At 40.1% G+C, this 25733-nt stretch overlaps 1 protein-coding gene, 1 long non-coding RNA gene and 1 pseudogene across 3 annotated transcripts; all 3 read right to left on the bottom strand.

The window, feature by feature from the left end:
- Positions 1-1764: 1764 nt before the first annotated feature.
- On the bottom strand, positions 1765-25733 carry LOC145634386 (tRNase Z TRZ1-like; annotated as a pseudogene).
- LOC145595999 (uncharacterized) lies at positions 16454-19019 on the bottom strand. Of its 2 annotated transcripts, none has more exons than XM_081652521.1 (3): positions 18008-19019; positions 17018-17922; positions 16454-16913 (listed from the first exon to the last, which is right to left on the bottom strand). In XM_081652521.1, the coding sequence occupies exons 1-2, from the start codon at positions 18998-19000 to the stop codon at positions 17920-17922; spliced, it is 996 nt and encodes a 331-aa protein (XP_081508647.1). In that variant the 5' UTR covers positions 19001-19019; the 3' UTR covers positions 16454-16913; positions 17018-17919. The 2 variants fall into 2 exon arrangements, with proteins under 2 accessions (XP_081508647.1, XP_081508587.1); XM_081652461.1 differs by having other exon boundaries at positions 17018-17916.
- LOC145557275 (uncharacterized) lies at positions 21631-22730 on the bottom strand. Its single transcript, XR_014092292.1, has 2 exons — positions 22499-22730; positions 21631-21905 (listed from the first exon to the last, which is right to left on the bottom strand). It is a non-coding gene; the product is annotated as an uncharacterized LOC145557275 (long non-coding RNA).

Below are 25733 nucleotides of genomic sequence, written 5' to 3'. Positions count from 1 at the left end.
TCTCAGACAAGTGGGAGATTGAAGGAGTTCTGTCTTCGATAAGTGCAATTACTAGATATATCAAGGATCACTATTATGGAGATAATAAGTTCGTTCTTTTGGGTCGTCATTATCTATTGCTAGACTATGATCATTGACCTTTGGGCTAGCTAAATAGTCCAAAGCCCACTAGAATGGATCCTATGAGGTCACACAACAAAGGTATTGGGTTAAGCAAGTTAGAGGCCCATTTATGGGCCTCGTGAACAAGTAACCAATCATGAATTGGATTGGGCTAGTATAGTTAGATTAGAGTTAGGATTTGGGCTTTGTCATGGACTCTTATTTAGAGATGAGACCTATAAATAAAGTCCATGCTTAGGGTTGTATGTTACAACACAATTAACAGTTAATTGGGCACCAATCAACCAGTAATCCAAAACCTCTCTCTCTCTGTACCACACGCCCATCCCCTCCCTTCGTGGTGGTTTGTGATTCATTCGTTGCTCGTTCTACTCCATAGAAGGTCAATTGAAGTGTTTGATTGCAACTAACTAGCATAAGTGGAGGACTTAATCTGTGCCTGTGGACCAAGTAGAGGAATCACGCTTGAGGTTCTTTATCTCCCTTGTTCTTGTTCGATCGCACGTGGAATCACGCTTCAAAGGTATTAATTCTAATTCTTTATGTGTTATGCATGATCTTGGGATTAGGTACTGTATGAATATGATTCATGTTTTTCCGCTGTGTAGTACCTATAATTCCCTACAGAACATGCTCCGGCTTTCGTGGGAAAGCCTGCCGAAAGTTCCTTCTAGATCTTGTTAGAGAATACCTTCAGGTTCCTTCGTGGTTTGGTTCTCATGGGAGAACCTGCTTTAGGTTCATTCATTCTCTCTTGTTCCTCTTGAAGTCTTCTATGTTCCAACCCATTGACTTCACCTAAGTCAGTTCCTGTCTTCACATAAACACTTAAGAGAAACATTAGATTGAAGTTTGTTTGTCATAAACAAACTTCATGTGAGAGAACTAATTAAATTTAAAGCTTATGTAAATACCCCTACACATATACAACTCATGTATGCATAGTGTACTTACCTCATGAAGCTAACTTATGCAAACACCTATTTACATAGTTACCTTCATGGTTCCTTAGCCATCATCATGCTTATCAACCATAACACTCATCATTGTTCTTGTTCTTCTATTGCTTATTATATATTGCTTAAGTTCCTTATATACTTGTCATTGCTCAGGTTCCTTGTATCATGTTCCAAGTATAACTTGTTCTTTCTATGCACAACTTAACAAACACGTTAGATAGATAATCATCATTAGTTTACAATCATCAAAACCTTATTACTCAACAAACTCAGTGGTACATGGTGAATTAGAAAGTTTTTGGTGGTATATGGTGAATTAAGTTAAAACACAGTGGTATATGATGAAAATTCCGTTCATTCTATTTAAAACTAGATTTACATAAAGCTAATAGTTACACTTTACTAAGTTTATACAATGCTAGGCTGAAAATCAGATATAAAGTGATATAAAAATTGAATTCATGGTTCACCGTAAAACTTAATCAGTAATAAACATATTCATGTTTGGTAGCTACTAGGGTTGTACATGTCATATGTAAAAATGCTAATACTTCTAGTGAGGGCAAAGGGGAAGAAAATAAAGAAGAAACTAACCAGTTCAATAATTTAATGCACAAAAACAACTCGACTTCTGTACATGAGAGATGGATGTGGCTGAAAGTCCTCATTATAACACCAATCATCAAATCCCTTCAGTGAGTGCAAAGATCTGGCCAGCAAAAGCTGATGGCAATCTTGAAATGGCTTCTTCAATTTCCTGCCAAAGCTGCATAATTAATAGCTGGATTTTGGCATCTAAATAGACAATAATTACTGTAAGTGAGAGTACACAATATTGGCAGAACAGTTACGCAGCAGTAGAATTCGATTTAAGGTGTCAGAAGATGTAACCCAGCTAAAGTTTACTTTGCAATTTTAGGTACAGAATTAAAAATCACTTTCATAAATGGAGGAAATGAAATTTAAATTAAATGGCTAAGCAAAGGCAAAACTGAGTTACTCTATAACATTCAACAAGAGAGAGCACAACTCAAAATCAGGCTGAGTTTTTTTTTTTTTTTTTTTTTTTTTTTTTTTTTTACGACTAGTTAATTTTTGCTCCCAAGTGAAGATCCAAATATTTTCTCCCTCCTTATCTAGCATCAAGATCAGCTGTTCTCCTGTAATGGGCCAGAATTTTCATCCAAGCAATTTGATGCCATTTATTATAGCTAGACCCCTAAACATTATCCTCACTCAGATGCCTTAGAAATAAGGAAGGAAACATAAAGATATTCCCTTCAGCACAATTAGCACAGCATAATTGTTTTATACAAAAACAATTTCTCTAACCAAATATAATCTTCTACTCACCGAAAGCCCAGCAAAGGATTCTTCAACACCTATTTTTTAACGAGAATAATTTTTCTGACAAAATATAATCTTCAATGCACAGAAAACCAAGCAAAAAAACATACACACAATAATCATCAATCTTTTGCTCCAACTAACCACAGTGCCACCTTAATCCCTCCCCTCTAGAAAAGTAGAATACATATAAGCCATTCACTATAAATTACCTTTAATTTGCGAGGCAAGCACGGCCATCAACCAACACTACCAACAAACTCATCTCCTGATTGAAGCAACATGTTTCAATACCAGGAAATTAGGAGTTTCCCTACTTCATCTCAACTATTACTCACATCCTATTTGAATTTGTGAATTTGGGAAAGGAGAGATTGGTATACCCAATTGCTTATAAATCAATATTATGTAATAAGCTTCAAAGCTGAAATCAACTTCAGGAGTTTGCAAATTGGACATCTAAAAAATACCTCCACATAAATGATGCTCGACAATCTGTTCCATTTAGCTTAATGACAGGGAAAAGTCGTATCCCCTAATCAAAAGTAATTACCTAAGTCCTCTAACTAAAGTAGATAGGGAAGTAGGGTCGAATCCACAGAGAAACAAGTCTTTCTACTCCTAATTAATTATTATAATCTAAATTAACGAGGTAACCAATATTGTTGTAAATAAAGTCTATACTACGAAGAATAAGATCGAAGGAAATAAAGTAGGGAGAAATTAAATATTAAAATACCTAGGGCATAGGTTCACTAATAAACAATATTCCAGGGCAAATCATAATAAACAATCATCAAGCATTGATTAATCAGATTATAAAGGGCTTTCGCTACGTATTATAATTACAGAGTTAATTTACCGATATTAAATCTCATCTGTCGAATCTCGACTTAACCATTTATAAATTAGTCCGCCTATTGAAACTAAGCCTAAACATCAATTCTCATATGTCGAATCTCTAATTTTAATTGCTAAACTCATACAATTAAATCTGGCCAAACCTAATTGCATAGCATTAAATCAATCAATAGGAAATTGACCAAGCATTGATAATCAACAATCACAAATTTACCCCTTCATAATATTTATTAGATCCCCATAAACCCTAGAAATAAAACTACTCAAGCATCATCATAACTAAACTAATCAAATAAATAAAGCAAGACATAATCAAAGAAGTAAATAAAATAACTGAAATTAAAAGAGAAGAAATTGTTACCAAAAGAAATCTGGATTAATGAAAGTAATTAAGAACAAAGTTGAAAGAGAATTTAAGAGAGAGAAAATATCCTAAGTAGAGAGAGAATCTAAAAGAAAAGGTAATCAAAAATTACGTACATAATTCGTACTTAAACACTCCTGAAACAAAAATTAAAACAAAACTAATCAGCTACTAAGAAAAACACGCGCCCGATCGGGCGTTCGCCTTTTTACTCTGCCCTTGCTTGGTATGCTGCGCCCGATCGAGCCTACGCTCACCCGATCGGGCGCGCTTCTTCCTTGAGGTTGCTTTTGCGCGCACCCGCCCGATCGGGCCCAGCTTCTTCTTCGAGGCTTGGATTTCGATTGGGCTCGATTCCTCGGCCCAATCCGGATTTCCTCATCGGGTCTTGATTAATTGATCCAATAGCCCCGGTATCACATACCGAGCCCTTAATCACCGGCTCTCACCGATCTTGGGCTTCAAGAATGGTCGTGTCCTTCTAGCTTCCGTAGTAGATCCATGAAAACCCGAGAAAATGCTCCAAAAGTGCAATTTCCTGTAAAACTCAACTAAAACTACGAAAACACTAGAAAACACAAATTAGTAATAAAAGTGGCCCTAAAGAGCCAAAAACACTACTAATTATGACCACGGGACGGGGGTAAAACACTATGTAAATTGGACGTATCACTTAATTAGCTGCTATCTGAATATTATGGTGCCAGGCATCAAATTGTAATAGAATAACCTAAGGAGGGGTAGTATGGGTATTCTAGTAATATTATTTGGATAAAAGTCTTTAGTATAACTAGAGAGGGAGGGGAAAGAAAATGGAAAGTTGTGACCTCAAGTCACTATATGGAGAGTTGTGACCTCAAGCTTGGTAGGCCGTATTTTTAATAGTTGAAGCATCAACCTTTCTTCTCTATTTTATTGTTTTATTGCATGTTTATAAGAACTAATCTTGCATATATTCATGAGATTCTGACGGCAAAAAGTAATATGTAAAGGGTAGATATAACCAGGTGTAGGACTACTAAGTGGACAAGGATTAAAACCACATTTGTTAACAAAGAAGAATTGACAAAAGGAAGCAAAAGATCCAAATATCCAAGTCATCTCCTATCTGCCATGCACTTATTCCAGTGAATATACATTCATATGCACAAACAATAAATCAAAGAATAAACAATTCCACAACCACTAGAAAGAAGAAACAAGGCCGGATATTTAAATCTCTTACCTCTACGGAGTATCTTGCAGAAAAGTGGATCAGAAGAATTGCCTTATTCTGAAACTTATCAGCATACTTCACAACCTGCATGATGGTTAAACAAACATCTATAAGAAAATGCAGCATCATTGTACAAACATCATATACAAAAGGATAAAAAAGAAACCTCATCCAGATGTGTATGTCCATAATCTCTTCATGCACCACGTCAACTGCTTTGTTTAAGAAGGTGCACTGCATGACAACATAAAAGACAGAACATGCCTATTTAATCATCTGAATCTCAAGGAAAAATACAGCTATTTTTCTCCTAAGAAGCTACCAGTGGAGAGAGTGAATTGAGAGCGAAACAGTAGTTGATAGAGAATTCCAGCAATCTTAGACATACAAGTACCGCAAGGTCCACAACCCACTGAAGTCCCTGCCATAATGCCAATAACGTGTTTGGGGCTTTGTGTATTGAGGAAGGACAAGATGATTACAGCTCTAGACCCAAAAACAGAGGCTACTTCTAGAATTAACATTGAAGTTGTGGTGAGCAAAATTCAGCACTATTAATAAGCGTATGCTATGCACATGAGCACATCTAGCCAACTCACAGAACAATATTCCAAACTCAACACTCTAAACACAAAAACATTTCTTGGGAGGAAGGGAATTTTTTGGTTTTAAAATAGTACTAAAAAAAGAAGAGGTTGTGCCATTTCCATAACCGTTCAATTTCAAGTTCCAACTAGTGTTCCCCTGCTAAAACTCTTCAACCAAGGACAACAAACAGAGAAAACTCGAGAACCCTTGCTAAATTTGCGAATTTCCCTAATACCCAATAAGTGTTTATCCAAGATTTTTAAGACTGAAAGTATTCCTTCTCCCCGTAAAACTTGTAAGAAGAGCATGATAACGCAAGAGAGGGTTTAAAAAGTAGGTCACATGGATCTTACATCACAAATCATCAACACAAACATCACATACATCCGTTTTGCAGATTGAACAACCAGAACACAAACAAAGAAGGCAGAAGTTCAAATAAATTAAAATTATCAGGAAACATCATTGATCGAACAAGTAATAGTCAATAAATAAATCTGAAAAATCAAGCGCTCATGAAGTGAGTTACCTCCATCACAAGAATCTTTGCCCTCAGCATATCAACATTAGCTGGATCAACAATGAAGTCAGTTGTTGTGTCTCCAGTAAATGCTATCTCAGGTGATGTAGTTGTTGTGGTAATCTGCCAATTTAGAACCAAACCATCAGACAGAAATATGCAAAAGGCAGCAGAACCAAATGCTTAAGAAAGAAGTATGCTAAGTTGCTGTCCACTTATGCATTTGCATAGCTAGTGTTTTGAAACTATACTAGCTCTACAGGGTTGGTAATGGGGGGAAGGTGGAGGGGGGATACAAGAAGCAAGAAGAGTCTACTCCTAAAACTTTGAAAGGCACAACACATCACAAGAAGGCGTCAAATATATACCTTCAACTGCAGCTGTGACAAAATGTGTACAATTTATCAAATTAGGAAGGACTAAGAAAAACAATTCCAGCTAAATTAATGCTCTAACAGAACCTTAAGATACCAAGTACCAACTACAGAAAAAAAAAGACCACAAGAAAGTAAGCAGTCAATTAACTTAAATTTATAACTCAGAATGATATTATGTTTGTCTTTCAATCACAAACTCATCACAAACTACATCCATCTGGACATATGACTAAATGGTTGCATGGAACTCAATATATGGATACATCTAAAGTAAGGAAACAATTCCAAAACAGATACTGTTTGGACCCCCTGTGGGCCCACGTTCATTAAATACAGAAATTACCAAAATGCCCTTAGTTAAACCCTAAACAGGAAAATTCAATCATCATGCACAGCACACATCCCGAGAAACCCTATTATAGCCCAACAGGGCCTAACACGGCCCAGAACGGCCAGAAACCCTAATCCTAACCCTAATCAAGTTAGTTAATCCTCTCCTATAAATGCTAATCTTCACAGATTAGCGAGGTAATTAATTTTTCCACACACTCTCTCTCTACAAATTCTCTCTCTAAACACAGTTTACTGACTTGACCGTCGGAGGGGCTTTCTCGGGAACACCCCCCGAGGCAGTTGACTTTCGTTGTTTTGCAGGACTCGGTTTGACCAGACGAGCAGGCTCCCCTACAACTCCGATCCGAAATTCTTTTGCAGAAACAATTGGCGCCGTCTGTGGGGATCTTGTCAAACAAAAAGTCATGGTTACCACCCGTCGAACCAATCCTTCCCAAAACGCTGGTGGGAAGAATCAAACTCAAGGTCAGTTACGCCCACCTCGTCAGCCGCGGAACAACCCGCAATCAAACCGTGAAGATGAAGGTGACAACATGGAGGTTGAACAACCCGTTGATCAAGAAAATCAGCAACCTGTCACTAGGCAAGATCTAGAAAAGCTAACCGAGCAGTTCAACACAACTCTCTAGGATACCCTTAGACAACTAACCGAAGCTGTGAAAAACAACCAAGTTGGTCCCTCTCACCGGCCACCACAAGACCAGGGGTGCCAAGCGTCGCGGAACAATCAAAGGGCACAACCCCACAATGTTCCCCCACAATGTTCCCCAACGAAGCGGAGGACAAAGCCGTAGGGCACAGCCCGTCAGAACTACTAGGTCCGCCCTAAGTAGATCTGGAAACCGTCGTCGATCTCCTCATGATCGGCCTGTCATATCACCGGTCCGCATAGAATCCAGCCGGCACTCTACTGCAAGCCGACGCCGGAGGGAGGGTGAACCGGCAAACTGGGTTAGAGACCCGGATGCTAGACGACTCATTGATGAGATGCGCTTACAACGGCGCGAGATGGACGCCCGAGAACTCATTAACAGACGTAGGATAATTGAGCAACGCCAAGCACGTGATAACGATGAGAATAGGGCACGGAGCCGTAGGCAAAGCCGGAGTCCGAGATCGCCTGATTAGCGATCACCTTCTCGTCGGGAGGATGTAGGAGAATCAGAAGATCCTCCAAGGCAGGACAGATGTGAGCGAGATCCCATATCTCGTCATACAACCCATAGACCTCGGGAAGAAGAAAGAACTCGAGACCAAGATGAGCAGCCACCACGGTTGCCATCACATTTGTCTTAGCCAGGAGCTAATGAATGCCCCAAAAGTGGACAAGGTCAAGATGCCTACTATAGAGCCTTTCGCTGGAACTACCGATCCTGATGAGCACTTAGCCGCATATGCCGCGCAAATGAGTGTGCAAACAAGTTGCGAGGCCACATGGTGTAAGTATTTCCCCACCACTCTAAAGGGACAAGCCTTGTTGTGGTTCCAAAAGTGTGTGCCTAAAGGTAGTATCCATAGCTACCAAGACTTGGAACGTGTGTTTGTTAGTCGTTTCAAGCACGCAGCAAGACAAAAAAAACAAGTGTCAATCTGATGGCTGTGACACAAGGGAAGACGGAGACCTTGCAGAACTACATACGAAGGTTCAATCAAGAATCTTTGAAAATTCAAAACTTACCAGATGAGACAGCCCTAACAGCCTTTTGGTCGGGCTGAGTTCCACGGATTTCAAATTTAAGCTATGGAGCGGGCACACAAGAATATACAAGCATCAGAAGTTTGTGGCACAAGCCGTGAGAATAATCCACCGGAGAAAAAAAGGAAACATGAGGATAAACCTTCAAGGAGCCAACCATCCAAACGATCCAACCTGATCACAGATCATGGTAACGACCCTCGGTACAACCGTAATCGTCAAGATCTATTTGGACATTAAAGAGAAAAACATGTTGCCAAGGCCTCCTGTAGTTCGGACCCCCGAGGAGAAGAGGGACAAGAGACTCTGGTGCGAGTATCATCGCGAATGCGGGCATACCACAAAGAATTGTAGGGAGTTAAAGAAAGCCCTTCATCAACTTGCTTACGAAGGAAAGCTTAACAGATACCTCAAAGACCTCAAAGAATCTGACCGCTCGAACAAGGAGAAGGAAAAGGCAAGAGAGACTCGCAGCGACGACACCGGTGGACATGTCGCTGTCATTGCCGGTGGCTTAGCACTTGGAGGATCGATGAACAAAGCGAAAGACAACCTACAAACCTTGCAACATCAAGTGCTCAAGGTCACACCCATTTCAACGCCCTCTTCGCCTATCATGACGTTCGGGGGAAAGTCAGAACGCCGTTTGCAAGTCCCTCACGACGACCCCTTGGTCATTGAGATGAAAATTGCCAACATCAGAGTTAGTCGAGTGCTCGTCGATAGCGGATCATCAGCAGACCTCATCACCCTTGATTGCTTGAGGTGTTTGAAATACAACAAAGAAGATTTAGCACCCTTAGACGGACCCTTAATCGGCTTCGGGGGACAATCCGTCTTTCCCAATGGACAATCCGTTTACCAGTTCGACTTAGACCCAAAGGGAAGGGTAGATCGGTGATTACCCACTTTTTGGTGGTGGAAACGCCCTTGCTCTACAATGTCATACTCAGACGATCGTTATTGAACAAGGTAAAGGCAGCCATACCAGTCTATGAGCTGCTCATGCAATTCGAGCTTGAAGATGGAACAGTTGGGAAAGTATATGGAGACCAAGGATCCGCTAGAGAATGCTACGTCAATAGCTTGAAGCGAGCATCAGCAGCACACGCTGAACCATCGAAGAAAAACAAAATAACCGACCCTTCCGTCCTTTTCACTGAAGAATCGAGGGGAATTGACAAACCCCAGCCCATAGAAGAAGATAAGGAAGAAGTCATTGGCACCACAGAAGAAACAGTGCGGGTCGGAACAAATATCGACGCTGCATTGCGCACTTAAATAATTAATGTGCTTAAGGCACATCGTGATGTCTTTGCCTACTCAGTAAACGAGATGCCCGGCATAGACCCTGCCATTATGATTCACCGCTTGAACATCAAGCCAGGCTACAAGCCTGTTAAACAAAAGTTGAGGCATCAAGGCCCCGAGCGCACCGCGACAGCTGCAGCAGAGGTAAAAAAGCTACTCGAAGCAGGGTTCATTAAAGAATGTCAGTATACGAATTGGCTTGCGAATGTTGTGTTGGTCAAGAAACCCTCTGGGGCATGGAGGATGTGTGTCGACTTCACTGACTTAAACAAGGCGTGCCCCAAAGATGACCATCCTCTCCCTAAGATAGACAAGCTTGTGGATTCAACGGCTGGACATGCTCTATTCAGCTTCATGGATGCAAACGCGGGATATCATCAAATCCCCATGGCAGAAAAAGACCAGCCACATACCGCGTTCATCACTAACCAAGGAGTATATTGTTACAAGGCCATGCCTTTCGGCCTCAAAAATATCAGAGCCACATATCAGAGGTTCATCAACAAAATCTTCGAAGGGCAATTAGGGAGAAACGTCGAAGCCTACGTTGATGACATGATAGTAAAGAGTCACCACGAGAAGGACCATGTCACAGACTTGGTCGAAACGCTTGCGACATTGAGAAAATATGAGATGAAGTTAAATCCCAGAAAGTGTGTGTTTGGAGTCAAGGGAGGCAAATGCCTTGGCTTCCTTGTTGATGAGAGGGGCATTGAAGCTAACCCCGACAAAATCAGAGCCATCCTAGATATGCAGACCCCTAGAAGTGTAAAGGAGGTGCACTGACCGGATGCATACCCGCCTTGGCAGGTTTCTTTCAAAGTCGGCAGACAAGAGCTTATCTTTTTTCAACATCCTCAAGAGAAAAGTGTTCCAATGGAACACAGCAGCCGAGATCGCCTTCCAACAGCTAAAAGAACACTTGGCCTCTCTTCCCAAGTTAGTTTCCCCTCTGGGGGGAGACATTGTTCTTATATTTAGCTATATCAGAATACTCTTCTAGCGCAGTGTTGGTTGCCGAGAGGGATAGATCACAACACCCGGTATATTTCGTCAACAGAGGAGCCAAAGTATCCCCAAATTGAGAAGTTGGTGTTCGCCCTAGTCATGGCAAGCCGAAAGCTGAAGCCATACTTTCAGTCTCACCCCATCAAAGTTTTGATTAGTCATCCTATAAAAAAGGCAATCGAAGGGAGAAACCACTCAAATAGAATGACATATTGGGCAGACGAGCTTGCAGATTTTGGTCTTGAGTATGAGCCTAGGAGGGCAATAAAAGCACAAGCTCTAGCATGATGATGGATCCAAGCCATGGCAATTATATGTAGATGGCTCCTCCTCCAATGCAGGAAGCGGGGCCGGCATTTTGATCATGTCACTGAGCAGCGAAAAGTTCGAGTATGCAGTCAAGTTCGACTTCAACGCCTCAAACAATGAGGTTGAATATGAGGCCCTCATCTTGGGGTTAGAGTTGTGCCAGGTGGCGAGAGCCATGGCAGTTCATGCCTTCTCTGACTCCCAATTGATCGTGAGCCAAGTCCAAGGGGAATTCGAAGCCAAGGAAGATAGCATGCGCATGTATCTCAACAAGGTCAGAGAAACTGCTTCGCTGTTGTTCGAATTTCACATCAAGCATCTTCCAAGGGCACATAACCACAGGCTGATGCCCTTGCACGAATGGCTAGTACCGCCTAGAGGCTCGACCCTCACTCTATAATATGGGAAGTTCTCAAACAACCAAGCATCAATGCACCTGCAGTTCACTACTTGGATCAGTCAGATACTTGGATGGATCAAATAGTTCACTACATGTGAGACAACAAACTACTAGAAAATCCTAAAGAGGCCGACACAATTAAGAAACGAGCAGAATGGTTCGTTTGGCACGAAGGAAACCTATACAAGAAGTCGTACACTCATCCCCTCCTCAAGTGCATCACCCCAGAAGATGGAAATTATGTGCTACGAGAAATACATCAAGGAGCTTGTGGAAGTCATCAAGGGGCTCGATAGCAGGCAAAGCACTAAGGGCAAGGTTTCATTTGCCTACCCTAAGGGAGGATGCGACCAAATTAGTGCAAAAGTGCAACAAGTGTCAGAAGTTCGCCAATGTGTAAAGGCTCCCCTCGAGCCCGTTACAAACAATCATCGCCACCCTACCATTTGACAAGTGGGGCATGGATTTGCTTAAACCATTCCCAGCAGCTTCGGGGTAGAGAAGATTCCTCATGGTCGCCATAGACTACTTTACTAAGTGGATCGAGGCCGAACCCCTAGCCATGATAAGCAAATTCAAAAGTTCATATGGCGTAACATCATCACAAGGTTTGGCGTGCCCAGAAGTCTCGTATCAGACAATGGGAGACCGACTGTTGAGTATTGCGAGAGGTTTGGAATACACACAAACTTTAGTGTTGTATCTCCCCCTCAAGCGAATGGCCTAGCTGAGGCTGCAAACAAAATCATACTCCACGGCCTACAAACTATGTTGGAAGAGGCCAAGGGGTCATGGGTTGATGACCTACCAGGTGTTCTATGGTAAGCTAGAACAACTCCGAAAGATGCAATGAGCCAAACCCCGTTCGCCCTTGTTTATGGCAGCGAGGCTGTGCTACCAGTCGAAATAGGGATTCTATCCCCAGGATCACATTCTACGATTATAGGGTGAATGAAGAAAACAAAAGCATGGATTTAGATCTATTGCCTGAAATAAGGGGCAACGCCCTACTCAAATCAATCGCACAAAAACAGAAAATGACCCGTCACTTCAATAGGAGGGTCAAGGAGAAGCAGATCGGAGTAAGAGATTGGGTGCTACGCAATATAGGCCACAGGCCGCAAGCCCGAGCTAGGAAAGTTATCGCCCAATTAGGAAGGGCCCTATAAGGTCCCAGAACAAGTTGCAAACGGGACCTTTCGCCTAGAGTCTCCCGAAGGCAGAGCCTTAGAAAGGCCATGGAACGCGGAGAACCTCAGAAGGTTTTATGTTTAAATTCATATTGTTCAGTATTCAACGCTTACACGATGTAATGGGGGCATGGGTACTACATATAAAGGCTATGTGAACATTTCATCATTGTAAGACGTTTGGTCATAGAACAAGTGCATTTGTTGCCACAATAGTAATTAATTTTCGTTAATAGCAAACTTCATATTTTCCATTCGAAATTTTCATTTCCATTTTACCACTAAGCTACAAGTTTACCATCATCGCCCATCCAAGGGGCTCATTAGCCCTAAAAGGCACCAAACACATCATCGCCCATCCAAGGGGCTCATTAGCCCCAAGGGGCACCAAACACATCATCGCCCATCCAAGGGGCTCATAAGCCCTAAGGGGCGTTAAACACATTATCGCCCATCCAAGGGGCTCAATAGCCCCAAGGGGCACCAAACATATATCGCCCACCCAAAGGGCTTGGCTGCCAAAGGGCATCAAACATAATAAATACAAGTAAACATAAGTGAGCCAGAACAATCTGTTTCTTCATTGATGTTGCTTTAAATACAAGTCTACTTGAAAATAAAGGGATACAAAAACAAGGAAAAGCAATAAAAAGGAAACTAGTCACGATGAGAATGAGAGCTAGAAGCAACATCATCGGAAGCATCATCCTTAGAACCACCATTTTTCAGCACATGATATCGATGATTGGCCAAGGGGCATTGATCAACAGTTGGTTGATGCTCTTGGGCTTGACTACCTTGACCCTCATCACAGAGCGAGAAATTCTTCATAATCTCATCAAGCTCGCTCTGGAGGATTTCTTGGTACTTGCCATAGAGAGGCTCGAACTGAAGGTCAGTGTGAACAAGTTCAAAGGCAGCCTGTAGGCGACGGACTCCCGTTTCTTGCCCTAACTCGTTAGATTCGACGCACTGTTCTTCAAGGTGGGCCCGGCCGTCTGTTGTTTGGAGCCAAGCCTTCGGTATCTCTTGTTGAGTAGCACCAGTCGCCTTCAATTGCTCCTCAACATTGGCCAACTTTTCCTCTGCGGACTCTAACTCCTCTAGAGTCGTCTTCAACTGTTCCTTGACCTGATTCTTTTCTTTTCTGAGCCGGAACTTCTTTGTGATAGTTGTTTTCTTAAGCCTCGTCATCTCTTCGAGCTGCGACCGTAGGTTGGCAACTTGCTCCTTAAGCGAATTGACTTCTTGCATAAGTGCATAATTTTCCTTAGCTAAGCCTGTGACCATAAGCCCTCGCTGTGCAAATGCGGCGGCCCGTACCGAATACTGAAGATGATGAAGTAAGGGCGTGTTAATCACGGTACAACAGTGAAAGTAACAATAAGGAAAAAGAGGGTCACAAACCTCAGCCCATGATTGCTGCATGATCTTAAACTCTTCCTCGTGATCCAATCCTTTAAAGTGGTCCGCATACTGAGTAGGGCCTCGCTGAGTAGGGCATGATCTTAAACCTACGGTCGCAGCTCGAAGAGATGACGAGGCTTAAGAAAACAACTATCACAAAGAAGTTCCGGCTCAGAAAAGAAAAGAATCAGGTCAAGGAACAGTGGAAGACGGCTCTAGAGGAGTTGGAGTCCGCAAAGGAAAAGTTGGCCAATGTTGAGGAGCAATTGAAGGCGACTGGTGCTACTCAACAAGAGATACCGAAGGCTTGGCTTCAAACAACAGACGGTCGGGCCCACCTTGAAGAAGAGTGCGTCGAAGCTAACGAGTTAGGGCAAGAAACGGGAGTCCGTCGCCCACAGGCTGCCTTTGAACTTGTTCACACTGACCTTCAGTTCAAGCCTCTCTATGGCAAGTACCAAGAAATCCTCCAGAGCGAGTTTGATGAGATTATGAAGAATTTCTCGCTCTGTGATGAGGGTCAAGGTAGTCAAGCCCAAGAGCATCAACCAACTGTTGATTTGGCCAATCATTGATATCATGTGCTGAAAAAATGGTGGTTCTAAGGATGATGCTTTTGAGGATGTTGCTTCTAGCTCTCATTCTCATCGTGACTAGTTTCCTTTTTATTGTTTTTCCTTGTTTTTGTATCCCTTTATTTTCAAGTAGACTTGTATTTAAAGCAACATCAATGAAGAAACAGATTGTTCTGGCTCACTTATGTGTACTTGTATTTATTATGTTTGATGCCCTTTGGCAACCAAGCCCTTTGGGTGGGCGATATATGTTTGGTGCCCCTTGGGGCTATTGAGCCCCTTGGATGGGCGATAATGTGTTTAACGCCCCTTAGGGCTTATGAGCCCCTTGGATGGGCGATGATGTGTTTGGTGCCTTTTGGGGCTAATGAGCCCCTTGGATGGGCGATGATGGTAAACTTGTAGCTTAGTGGTAAATGGAAATGAAAATTTTACTTTGAAGCCAAGGAAGATAGCATGCGCATACTATCTTCCTTGGGGCGCATGCTATCTTTCGAAATTCCTTTGGGGCTAATGAGCCCCTTGGATGGGCGCTAATGAAAATTTTACTCATTGCCTTCTTGAAGGCTGAGCTTGGTAATCTTCGGGAGCCGTACTAGAGCTTTGCCCTGGTATCCGAGGCCGAGGTAACTTTCCCCTGGGTCAAAAATGACAAATCAGTGAGATTCAAACCATTAAATGCATTCATAGTCAACAAAGATAGCTTACCAAGGGTGGGGGAGGTATCTCCCTGGTTCCGTTCTTTAGTAACTTCCTCACCGCGGCAGCTTGCAGGGCTTTTTGAGTTTTCAATGCTTCCGAATCCATGAATCCTGCTCGGAAGTAGGAAAAAGTTAAAACAGCAACACAAAGATACCTATAATTATAATGCGTTCGGAAGACCCCCTTCTAGCATACCCTCTAAGCGGAAGTCAAGGCCAATTGTACAAAGCTTCTTTTCATCCTCTAGAAAGGCTCGGTTGGGTATCCAATTCATGGGTAATTGAACAGCGTCGCCATTGACCACGCGACCCTTAGTTTTCTACAAAAGGGCAACTACAGCTTCCTTCCTGTTCATGGGTGAAACGTCGAAATTTAAACTCAAATTGGGTTCCCCTAAATTCGGGATCAATGGGATGTCCCAAGTACGACAGTAAACAAACATAAACAGGCCACGCCAGTGTTTGATGTTTGATTGTTGGTCGTGCACCACTTTGTAACCATTGCGGATGCGAAAGGCCCACGAGCCAGGACCGAAATTTGAATCCTTGGAGGGTATCAATTTGAACAAGTTTCTCCAAAGCCTTAAAGTTGGAGTTTGCCCTATCATGGTACAAACCACCAAAAAAGAGTACACTTTTAGCCAACAGTTAGGCGTCAAATTGCAAATGGCTAAGTTGTACTCCTGCAACAAAGTCCTGACAAAAGGATGAAGGGGAAAGCGCATTCCCTGCTTCATTAAACCCCAATATACAGCGGTAAACCCCGGAGGTGGAGTCGTGGGAGTGTCCCCATCTTCAGGAGCATACCCCACGTATTGGCCGGTTACACCATACTGCTCAATCATGGACCGTGAGATTTGGCCTAGGCGGATTTTTTCTTGAAACACCGCCCTCAACCTATAGGCTTGCAGGCCTCCCCCAAGTGGCTGCGCGTTGCCCTAGTAATTGCGTTCTTCATTGTCCTGGTCTTCGACAACCTCCATCACTATAACTACACCCTATGTTACATGGACTCGGGTACGTGAGTCGGACACGGACACGTGTCCGATTCGTCAATTTCCAAAATTTTAGGACACGGGGACTCTGTCCTATATTTGGACACGGGTGCGGGGACACGGCATTTTCATTTTTTGCAATAAAATTATACATTACAAAATATTTAATATTTCATTAATATTAAAAAAATTTACAGTTTGCAACTTTTCTGTTTTCATAATTTTCAATACATATTCTGATTTTTATGCACCCATATTACATATTGGATGACATTTCTTAATTTCTAACTACTTTCTTACATTGGTACCAATCAGAACATAGTTACATAGATATGTAACTCACAACATAAAAGCATTTTACCATGTACATTAGCTATACATCTATCAAACTAACATGGCCATGCAAAAGCAAAAAAGGCAACTAAATACTAACACTTAGTCACTAACAGTGCTAAAGCAATCCAAAATAAAGGAGTTTAGTTAGATATCACCAGGGATCCTGAGCCTCCTTTCATCCAACTCAAACCTCTAACGTCATGGCTTCAATCTCAGGTTCATTAAGAGATAATTCCACCAGCTCCAAGATGTGATCTACATCCATGACATCTCCTCCTTACAAGTAAAAAAATAATAAAAAAAAAAAGACAATACATCAGCAATTTAGAATAAGATTCTTTAAATTTAAGTTTAAAAATACTTTGTTCACAATAACTTACCTATGTCCCAATAAGAGCTTGGCCCCTCACGATACTCGTTTTTCTTCCTAGCAAGCAAACGGAGGTTCATATGCACATAAACCAAGTCTTCAAGTCTGCTAGAAGTTAATCTGTTTCTCTTAGTGGTTTGAATAGTTCCATATGTGCTCCAATTCCTCTCGCAAAATGATGATGAGGCTGGTTGGGAAAGCAATTTAAGAGCCAACCCTTGGAGTAATGGTGTGGAAGCACCATAATTGGCCCACCATGACAGAGGCTCCTCTTCGTTCCTTGCATTCATGACATGAATTTGACCAAAGTAATCCAAACCACAAGCAAAAGATCCATACTCCTTGTACACTTTTTTAAGATCATCCGGGTTAGGAAACAATCTACGAAAGCACAAATCTCTATTTATAGACACTTCTTCATCTTCATTAGGAGCTACTCGACGTACCCCATTGCTTGAAGCTTGCAACCAGCCCTCACTATAGTATTTAGGAACTAATGAGTGAGCCAAACAATGCAAAGGAGTGTTGCTCTTATTCCATAATGAATTGCATTGAAGAAGTTTGAGCTATCGGTTAGTATGTTTTTATCCTCTTGCTCAAATATAACTCTTTTCACTTCTTCTATGGTTGTGTCCCACATGTCATAAACATACGGTAGGACATTGGAATCCATATCTGCTACCCTTAAAAACTTCATCAAAGGCTCGGTGAAACTCAAGAAATAATCTACTCTGTCCCACCATCCATCACTGACTATCAAGTCTTTGATATCCCTTGCTTGGATTACAGTGGCAGATTTTCCAGTCACCTTAAAATTCTTCCAGTCCACATCCATAACCATCTTCTCAAGTGCTTCTTTGACCCTTCGAAGTCGCATGGCCATCACAATGTTAGAGGCAAATCTGGTTTCTGCTACTTTCAGAAGTTTGACATCAGAATATCGATCGAAAATTGTCTTTGACAGACCATGATTTGTGATGAACACATTGATCTCATTTACCTGAGAAACTAAGTCTTTTATCCATTTGCACTCTACATAGTGAGAAGATTTCTCATTTGGCTCACAGATTGCTTTGATGGCCAAATTCACACAATGAATTGCACAGGGAGTCCAAAATATATGAGGGAATCTTTCTTCAATCTTACCACCTGCTGCCTTGTAATTTGCAGCATTATCGGTCACAATTTGCACAACCTTCTCATCTCCAATCTCTTCAATGATCTGAAAAAAAATACCTGCAATATAGTCTGCACTTTTTTGTAAAACATCACTAGCATCCACAGCTTTCATGAACATCGGCCCTGCACCAGAAGCGACCATAAGGTTGATTAATGGCCTTGATTGGCCATCAGACCAACCATCAGAGCAAATTGAAGCCCCCCTCTTCTTCCATGAATCTTTTATAGGCTGTAATAACTCTCCTACATGTGCTTTTAGTTGGGCTAATAGAGTAGTACTAAGTCTTGTAGGGGTTGGAGGTCCATATCCACTTAAATTACCATTAGCAAGTCTTTGACAAAATGCTCTGAAATAGGGATTTCTTGCAAAATTAAAAGGAATAGCACCTGTGTAAAATGCCATGGCACATTCTTTATCTGCCTCCTCCCTCTCTAGGACATTAAATGAGTATTCTAAACTTCCTTTCCTTTTCTTATGTTGTATAATGTCAGACCCTTCAGGAAGTGATACATAGTCTCTTTTTTGTTTTGCATTAAGTGCATGTTTTGCCTTTTGTTCTTCTGCCTCATCATATTCTTTCTTTATTTGGCGGTAATCATCAGAAATTATTTTACAAGCTTCAACACCTAGGTTAGGAATTTTTAATAAATGTCCTTTAAGTCTTGAGTAAGAACCAGTTACCTTCTTGCCACAATACTTGCATGTCCATACTCTGTTTCCACCTCCTCCTGTAGTTGTGAGTACTGTAACATGATTCCACAATGGTGCATTATCGAATCCGATGTTTTTGGTTGGACGATTGATGGGCTTCATTTGTTTTGGTCCTGGTAGTGAAATTACAGAAATAAATTAGGTTGCAACAACAAGCATTTTGTTACTGATTGTATAATAAATTGTCAAAGTGAAAATTAAAAACTCAAATGAAACAATTTAGCAAGAATCTGACTAATTACCTAGTAATTAGACGTGATAAAGGTCTTGATCTTGTTTCTTGATCTTGATCTTCTCTGAATAATTGGAGAAGAATGTGAGAGATAGATTATGTAACTATGGTGTTGAGAGGGAAAATGAAATTTTGGGAGGGAATGGGGCTAGTTGTAATTGAATGGGCGGTGGAGATTAAATCATGGAAAAGTTTTTTTTGAAGTCATCATTGCAATACAGTGCTAGGCTTGTAGACCTTAAGGCTAGTGTGCTTCCACTAAGTATAATGAATTATAATATTATAAGAAGAATCTAGTAATTGTTGTTAGGGGGGAAGATTCTAGTCATCTCACCACAATTTCATCGTATGAGTATGTGGGTTTATTATTATTATTATTATTATTATTATTATTATTATTATTATTATTATTATTATTATTATTACTACTACTTAGTAATAAGTTTTAAGATGTTAAGTCCCTCAATTTCTAATTACTTAATAAGTTTTAACATGTTAAGTCATAGTTCAATATAATATTATCTAATAAGTTTTAATAAGTTCAGACAAATAAGTTCATAAAGTATTACAAAGTACTTATAATAAGTTTAATCAACTATTATCTAATAATCTCTTATAGGTTAAGAAGTTAAGAGTAGTTAATAATAGTTCATTTCACTATTACTTAATTACCTTTATCTCACAATAGTATAATAAGCTGGATCTTATAGGTTAACATTAGTTAACACTAGTACATACACATTCAATCTAACGATAATTACACCTTTTCATACTTTCTTTACTACTTAATTACCTTTTTCTCACGATAATCTAATAAGCCGGATCTTATAGGTTAACAGTAGTTAAGACTGGTATCCATTCAATCTAACGATAATTACACCTTTTCATGCTTTCTTTATTACGCAATTACCTTTATCTCACGATAGTCTAATAAGTCGGATCTTATAGGTTAACAGTAGTTAAGACTGGTATCCATTCAATAGAACGATAATTACACCTTTTCATACTTTCTTTATTACTTAATGACCTTTATCTCACGATAGTCTAATAAACCGGATCTTATAGGTTAACAGTAATTAAGACTGGTATCCATTCAATAGAACGATAATTACACCTTTTCATACTTTCTTTATTACTTAATGACCTTTATCTCACGATAGTCTAATAAACCGGATCTTATAGGTTAACAGAAATTAAGACTGGTATCCATTCAATAGAACGATAATTACACCTTTTCATACTTTCTTTATTACTTAATCACCTTTTTCTCACAATAATCTAATAAGCTAGATCTTATAGGTTAATAGTAGTTAAGACTAGTTCCCATCAATCTAATGATAATTACACCTTTTTATACTTTCTACATTACTTAATAACCTTTTTTTTTTTACAAACTTACATTTTTTATTCTTTCTATTACTCTATCTTAATTATAATAACTTACATTCTTTATTACAACCTTCGTGTTTAAATAAATAAAACATTATTATTATTATTATTATTATTATTATTATTATTATTATTATTATTATTATGTTCTTTTTCATCACCTTAGTTTTAGCTTTATTTATTTCTTACTTTTTTTTTTTTGAAGAATTATTTATTTATTACTTCATACTATAAATTTTTTGTCTTTTTATATAACTTATTATGGTTTTTTTTTTGTTTTTTTGTGAATTATATATTTCATTTTGAGTGTTTTTTATTTGTTCTATTTGAAAAGATTCTTTCTATATATCAAAAATATTAGACAAATTTACCTTACTAGGTTATTATTTCAACAATGTTCATATATATTTTTTTATTAATTTTCGACATTTGTACCCAGTTTATTACGAGTATTTAATACGTTGAAAAGTAAGTAGCATAACATTCCAACACACAATTATGTCTAACAATTTTTAATAAAGAAATTGACATTATAATCCACTTAACCACTACTACTTTCCTTATTACCCATTATTTACCCATACATCAAACCAAATGTAACAATATACGTGAGTTCATTTTTATTTTCTTAACAATATAAACTCCTATTATATCAAACTCTCAAAAGTCACATGGATACCCAAAAAAAAAAAAAAAAAAAAAAAAAAAAAAAAAAAAATTAAAATTTTGGATATATTGCACACTTTTCCAAGTATAAAATATTTAAATATTCATATTGACAATTTTTAATCACAATTGACAACTCTCCCATTTTAAAATCCATAAAAACACCTATAAGGGGCAATTATCTATTTTTTCACTAATGGTAATTTTTTTCAGCAAGTTTTTTTTTTTTTTTTTTTTTTTAAACTGAGTATAAGTGTTTCCACTTTTTTTTTTTGAGGGATAAGTGTTTCCACTTCATCATAAGTTAAAAATTAAAAATTTCCAAACAATTGCTGAAAAAAAAAAAAAAGAAATGTTTTCAGAAAAAAATAAATAAATAAATATAAGAAACAAAAAAAGAAACAAAAAAAAAAAGGGAAAAGAAAGATACGGAGTACATAGCAAGTTACCAACAAGATAAAGTCCCTTTACTAAATTACTTATCTTATAAACAAAAGTTAGTAGTACAGCTGTATACTACTTTTTTTTTTTAATTCTTATCTCTATTTTGACTGTCTTCTTCTCTCTTTTTCACCCATTACTTTCTTTCACCATTTTTATGAGCTCAAATGGCTTCCTTCTTCAACTTCTTGTCTTCTTCATCTCTTTTCCTTTTCTAATTATTTTTTCACCATTCTTCATCTTCAAAATGACATGGCTTCATGATTTTCCCATTAAAATCTGCCAAAAATATGAATTAGGATGTGAAATTTTCAACAGAAGATAAATTTTAGATCTAAAGAGGGAAAGGCTGCCGGCCTGCCGCAAGTCCACCTCCACAGATGGTGCCGAACTGCCGACAACCAGTACACAGCGGAATTATGTATTTATTTATTTATTTTTTTTTTAATAAAAAAATTCAGCTCTGTTTCACACTTTCTCCCATTCCTCTCTCTCTGAAGTGTCCGAGATCAAACAGCCGAATCTGACACGAATTCCGTGTCCGTGTCCGTGTCCGCGTCGTGTCGTGTTGACACGGACACTTTGAGTTTTTTGCCGAGTCCAGTGAACATAGACTACACCATTCACAAGGTGCCTATTAAATAAATACAGTCACCTCACCCGTTCCATAGTCCTCATCATAAGACGAGTACGGAGATCCGCTAGGGAAATCCGGCAACACATCGGCATGGGGGATACCGGAGGTAGCAGAACAATCTTGTGCTACTTCCACGGCGGGTTCACCTTGTTCAACCCACCATGGTTGTCTAATGCTAGAGGAACTTGACGATGATGCCATTAAAGAAAGAAAGCATAAAAGAACAAAGGCATACCTTAAAGTGTAGTGTCTTACAACTAAATGAAGCTCCTGCTGATGCTAAACCACGATCACCGCCTCGACTACCTCCGAACAAGAGCGCACAAGCTTCCTTCCGCCAAACAGTGTTGCAAACGCTTTCTCTCACTAACTTTTATCACTACTTTCTCTCACTAGAAATCTTTTGCGAATGAAATTGTGAATGAGAAATGTGTGTTTATGTGGCTATATAAAGAGAAACATTTGCCTCGAAAAATGAGCCAAAAGACACTTGTTACTCATGTGAAGGAAGAGTGTCACAGACACTTGTTACTCGTGCAAGGGAAGGGTGTCACAGACACTTGTTACTCATGCAGAAGAGTATGTATACTTATCATCGCCCCCCAAGGGGCTCTTAGAAAGCATCAATTATATCATCGCCCGTCATAGGGGCTCATTATGGGGTGGTCCAAGCCCGTACCATTCCAAGGTAGGCCTAAAAATGAGACCGTAATCGGAAAAATGGCATTTTCACCATTTTTCGCAATTTTGGTGGGCCAATACTTCTTTGGAACTTCGGCACCACGTAGAGCTCGGAAAAATACACAAGTTAAAAAAAAAAGTTTGTTCGATTTGGACACCCGGGGACCAAGTTATGGCCTCCCGAAGTATTCGTCAAAATTTACTAAGTAACGGACAACATTGCTTTCCGTGGGTGACGAGATGGGTCATTTTTAAGCATTCTTAAAAATAATATATGGTTCCCGAGACACTCCATCACCCACATGACACCCGAGCGCCAAAACGACCTCTTTTATGAGTTGGAAAGACGTGCAAACGCGATAAAAAAAGTACGAAGCCATTGGCCGAGGGTTGAATCATCGCCCATAAAGATAAGGGGCTACAATGCACAAGAAGATTATCGCCCACCATGGGTTGACCTAAGTCAAAATCGCCGCCCCTCCAAGCTAGGGCTAGGCCTAACGTGTGTCAGGCATCAGCTGTTGCCCAGCAAGCATGCCAGGCATCAGTTGTTGCCCAGCAAGCATGCCAGGCATCAGCTGTTGCCCAGAAGCATGCCAGGCATCAGCTGTTGCCCAGCAAGCATGCCAGGCATCAGTGCCCAGCAAGCATGCCAGGCATCAGCGCCCAGCATCAGCGCCCAGCAGCAAACCGCCACGCAGCATCAACGCCCAGTAGCTAGGTGCCAGCATCAGCGCCCAAGCAGCAGCTATGCCTGCCACCCAGCATCAGCTCCCAGCAGCAAGCTGCGTGCCAGGTCAGCGCCCAGCAGCGGCTAGCTGCGTGCGAGGCAACATCAATGCCAGCAGCGGCTAGCTGCGTGCCACCCAGCAGCGGCTAGCTGCGTGCCACGCAGCAGCTGCCAGCAGCGGCTAGGTGCGTGCCAGGCAGCATCAGCGCCAGCAGCGGCTAGTTGCCCGCCACGCAGCATCAGCGCCCATCAAGTGTGCTCGACTACCAAAAAAAAAAGAAAAAAAAACTTTTACGAAGACGTGACTTAAATACAGCCCATGTCACCGGGTCGATTGATTTCATTCGATCAATATTTTTTCGCCAAACTCCGCAGAGTGCGCTTTACGACTTTATCGTGGGGCTAATGTTTGGACCCCTTTAGGCCCACATTCATTAGATACAGAAATTACCAAAATGCCCTTAGTTAAACCCTAAACAGGTAAATTCAACCATCATGCACAGCACGCATCCCGAGAAACCCTAATATAGCCCAACAGGGCCTAACACGGCCCAAAACGGCCAGAAACCCTATTCCTAACCCTAATCAAGTTAGTTAATCCTCTCCTATAAATGCTAATCTTCACAGATTAGCGAGGTAATTATTTTTTCCACACACTCTCTCTCTACAAATTCTCTCTCTACAAATTCTCTCTCTAAACACAGTTTACTGACTTGATCGTTGGAGGGGCTTTCTCGGGAACACCCCCTGAGGCAGTTGACTTTCGTTGTTTTGCAGGACTCGGTTTGACCAAACGAGCAGGCTCCCCTACAACTCCGATCCGAAATTCTTTTGCACAAACAGATACAAAGTATCATTTATCCCTTACATAGTCCAAAATTCTCTTCCTATCATATATTCCAACTAATTACAGATATGAATCGAGAACAGGAAACTTACTGTCTCATAAATGAACAAACTAACTTTTTGTATAATAGTCTACCCTACCACCATATATGTAACAATTGTCACTTTGATAACACAACTACCAAACATACCTCCACACCTTTATCCTTCAAAGCCTTGATCTCTTTCCAGGAAGACCAATCAAATCCTGCTTAAGCTTGTGCTTAACTGAATAAACTACATATCCCTCCACCATATCATATAAATGAACAAATTATACTTGGTTAATAGCTCGAGGATATCTTTGACCCACACGGATGAGGTGATAAAAGGGGATATAACTAAAAAGGGAGTACTTCGTACCTGAGTGGGAATGACATGATATGTCTTAAATGCTTTAACTTTAAGATCCCTCCTAATATAAAATTCTTCTCCTGAAAATCATAAAAATAAAAAGTGAAAGCAGAGTAATTTAATAGAAACAGTTGGCATGATCATTGAAGAGAACAAGCTTGGAGGGAGTTATGTAGAATAAAAACGTGAATCTAATACGAACATTACCCACATCTAGACCAACTAAATTATTCTTCAGCTCAGATTGGTCCATTGCTCTGTGTACATCAAAAACCTTTCCACAACCTCTTTTATAGCTTTAGGCACAAAATTGTAGGAGGTTTCATAGAGAACAATCCACGAGTAGCAACATACATCGGTAATCCTCCCTGATATACATAGCACATTACACTGTACATTTAGTATTTAGGAGATGGACACAGCTCAAAAATACTCCAAAGTAGGTCTACTTGAAAGAGCATTTGGCTGTGTCAAAAAAAAAAAGATAAAAAAAACAGAGACACAAAAAAAAAAAAAAAAAAAAAAAAAAAAAAAAAGGGAAATTATCAATGGTACACCCAAGGTTCGGGCTTTTATCAATGGTACACCAACTTAGTTTTTGTTTATCAGCGGTACACCCAAGGTTTAATACACTCATCTACAGTAACCCTAACGTTAATCAAACGTTAATTAAAGATTAATTTTAGGTTAATCCACTTAAAACGAAATGACTAATTTGCCCCCCTACTCCAAATACATTAAATCGCTCCTTTCAAACCACAACTACCTATATTAAAAACCCCTAAGTCAGAAGATCGTTCATCTTCTTCTTCCTTCTCAC

This window comes from Chenopodium album, chromosome 1 (assembly GCF_948465745.1).
Source record: "Chenopodium album chromosome 1, dcCheAlbu1.1, whole genome shotgun sequence".
Taxonomy (NCBI): domain Eukaryota; kingdom Viridiplantae; phylum Streptophyta; class Magnoliopsida; order Caryophyllales; family Amaranthaceae; genus Chenopodium; species Chenopodium album.
This window is presented reverse-complemented; position numbering and strand designations above follow the sequence as displayed.

Excerpts from the sequence above, each read along its gene's own strand:
- LOC145595999 (XM_081652461.1), bottom strand. The coding sequence starts at position 19,000 with ATGAAGCCCATCAATCGTCCAACCAAAAACATCGGATTCGATAATGCA. Across the intron at positions 17,917-18,007 it reads TAAAAGACTTAGTTTCTCAG|AAACCAGATTTGCCTCTAAC; the intron begins GTAAATGAGATC and ends TGAAAGTAGCAG.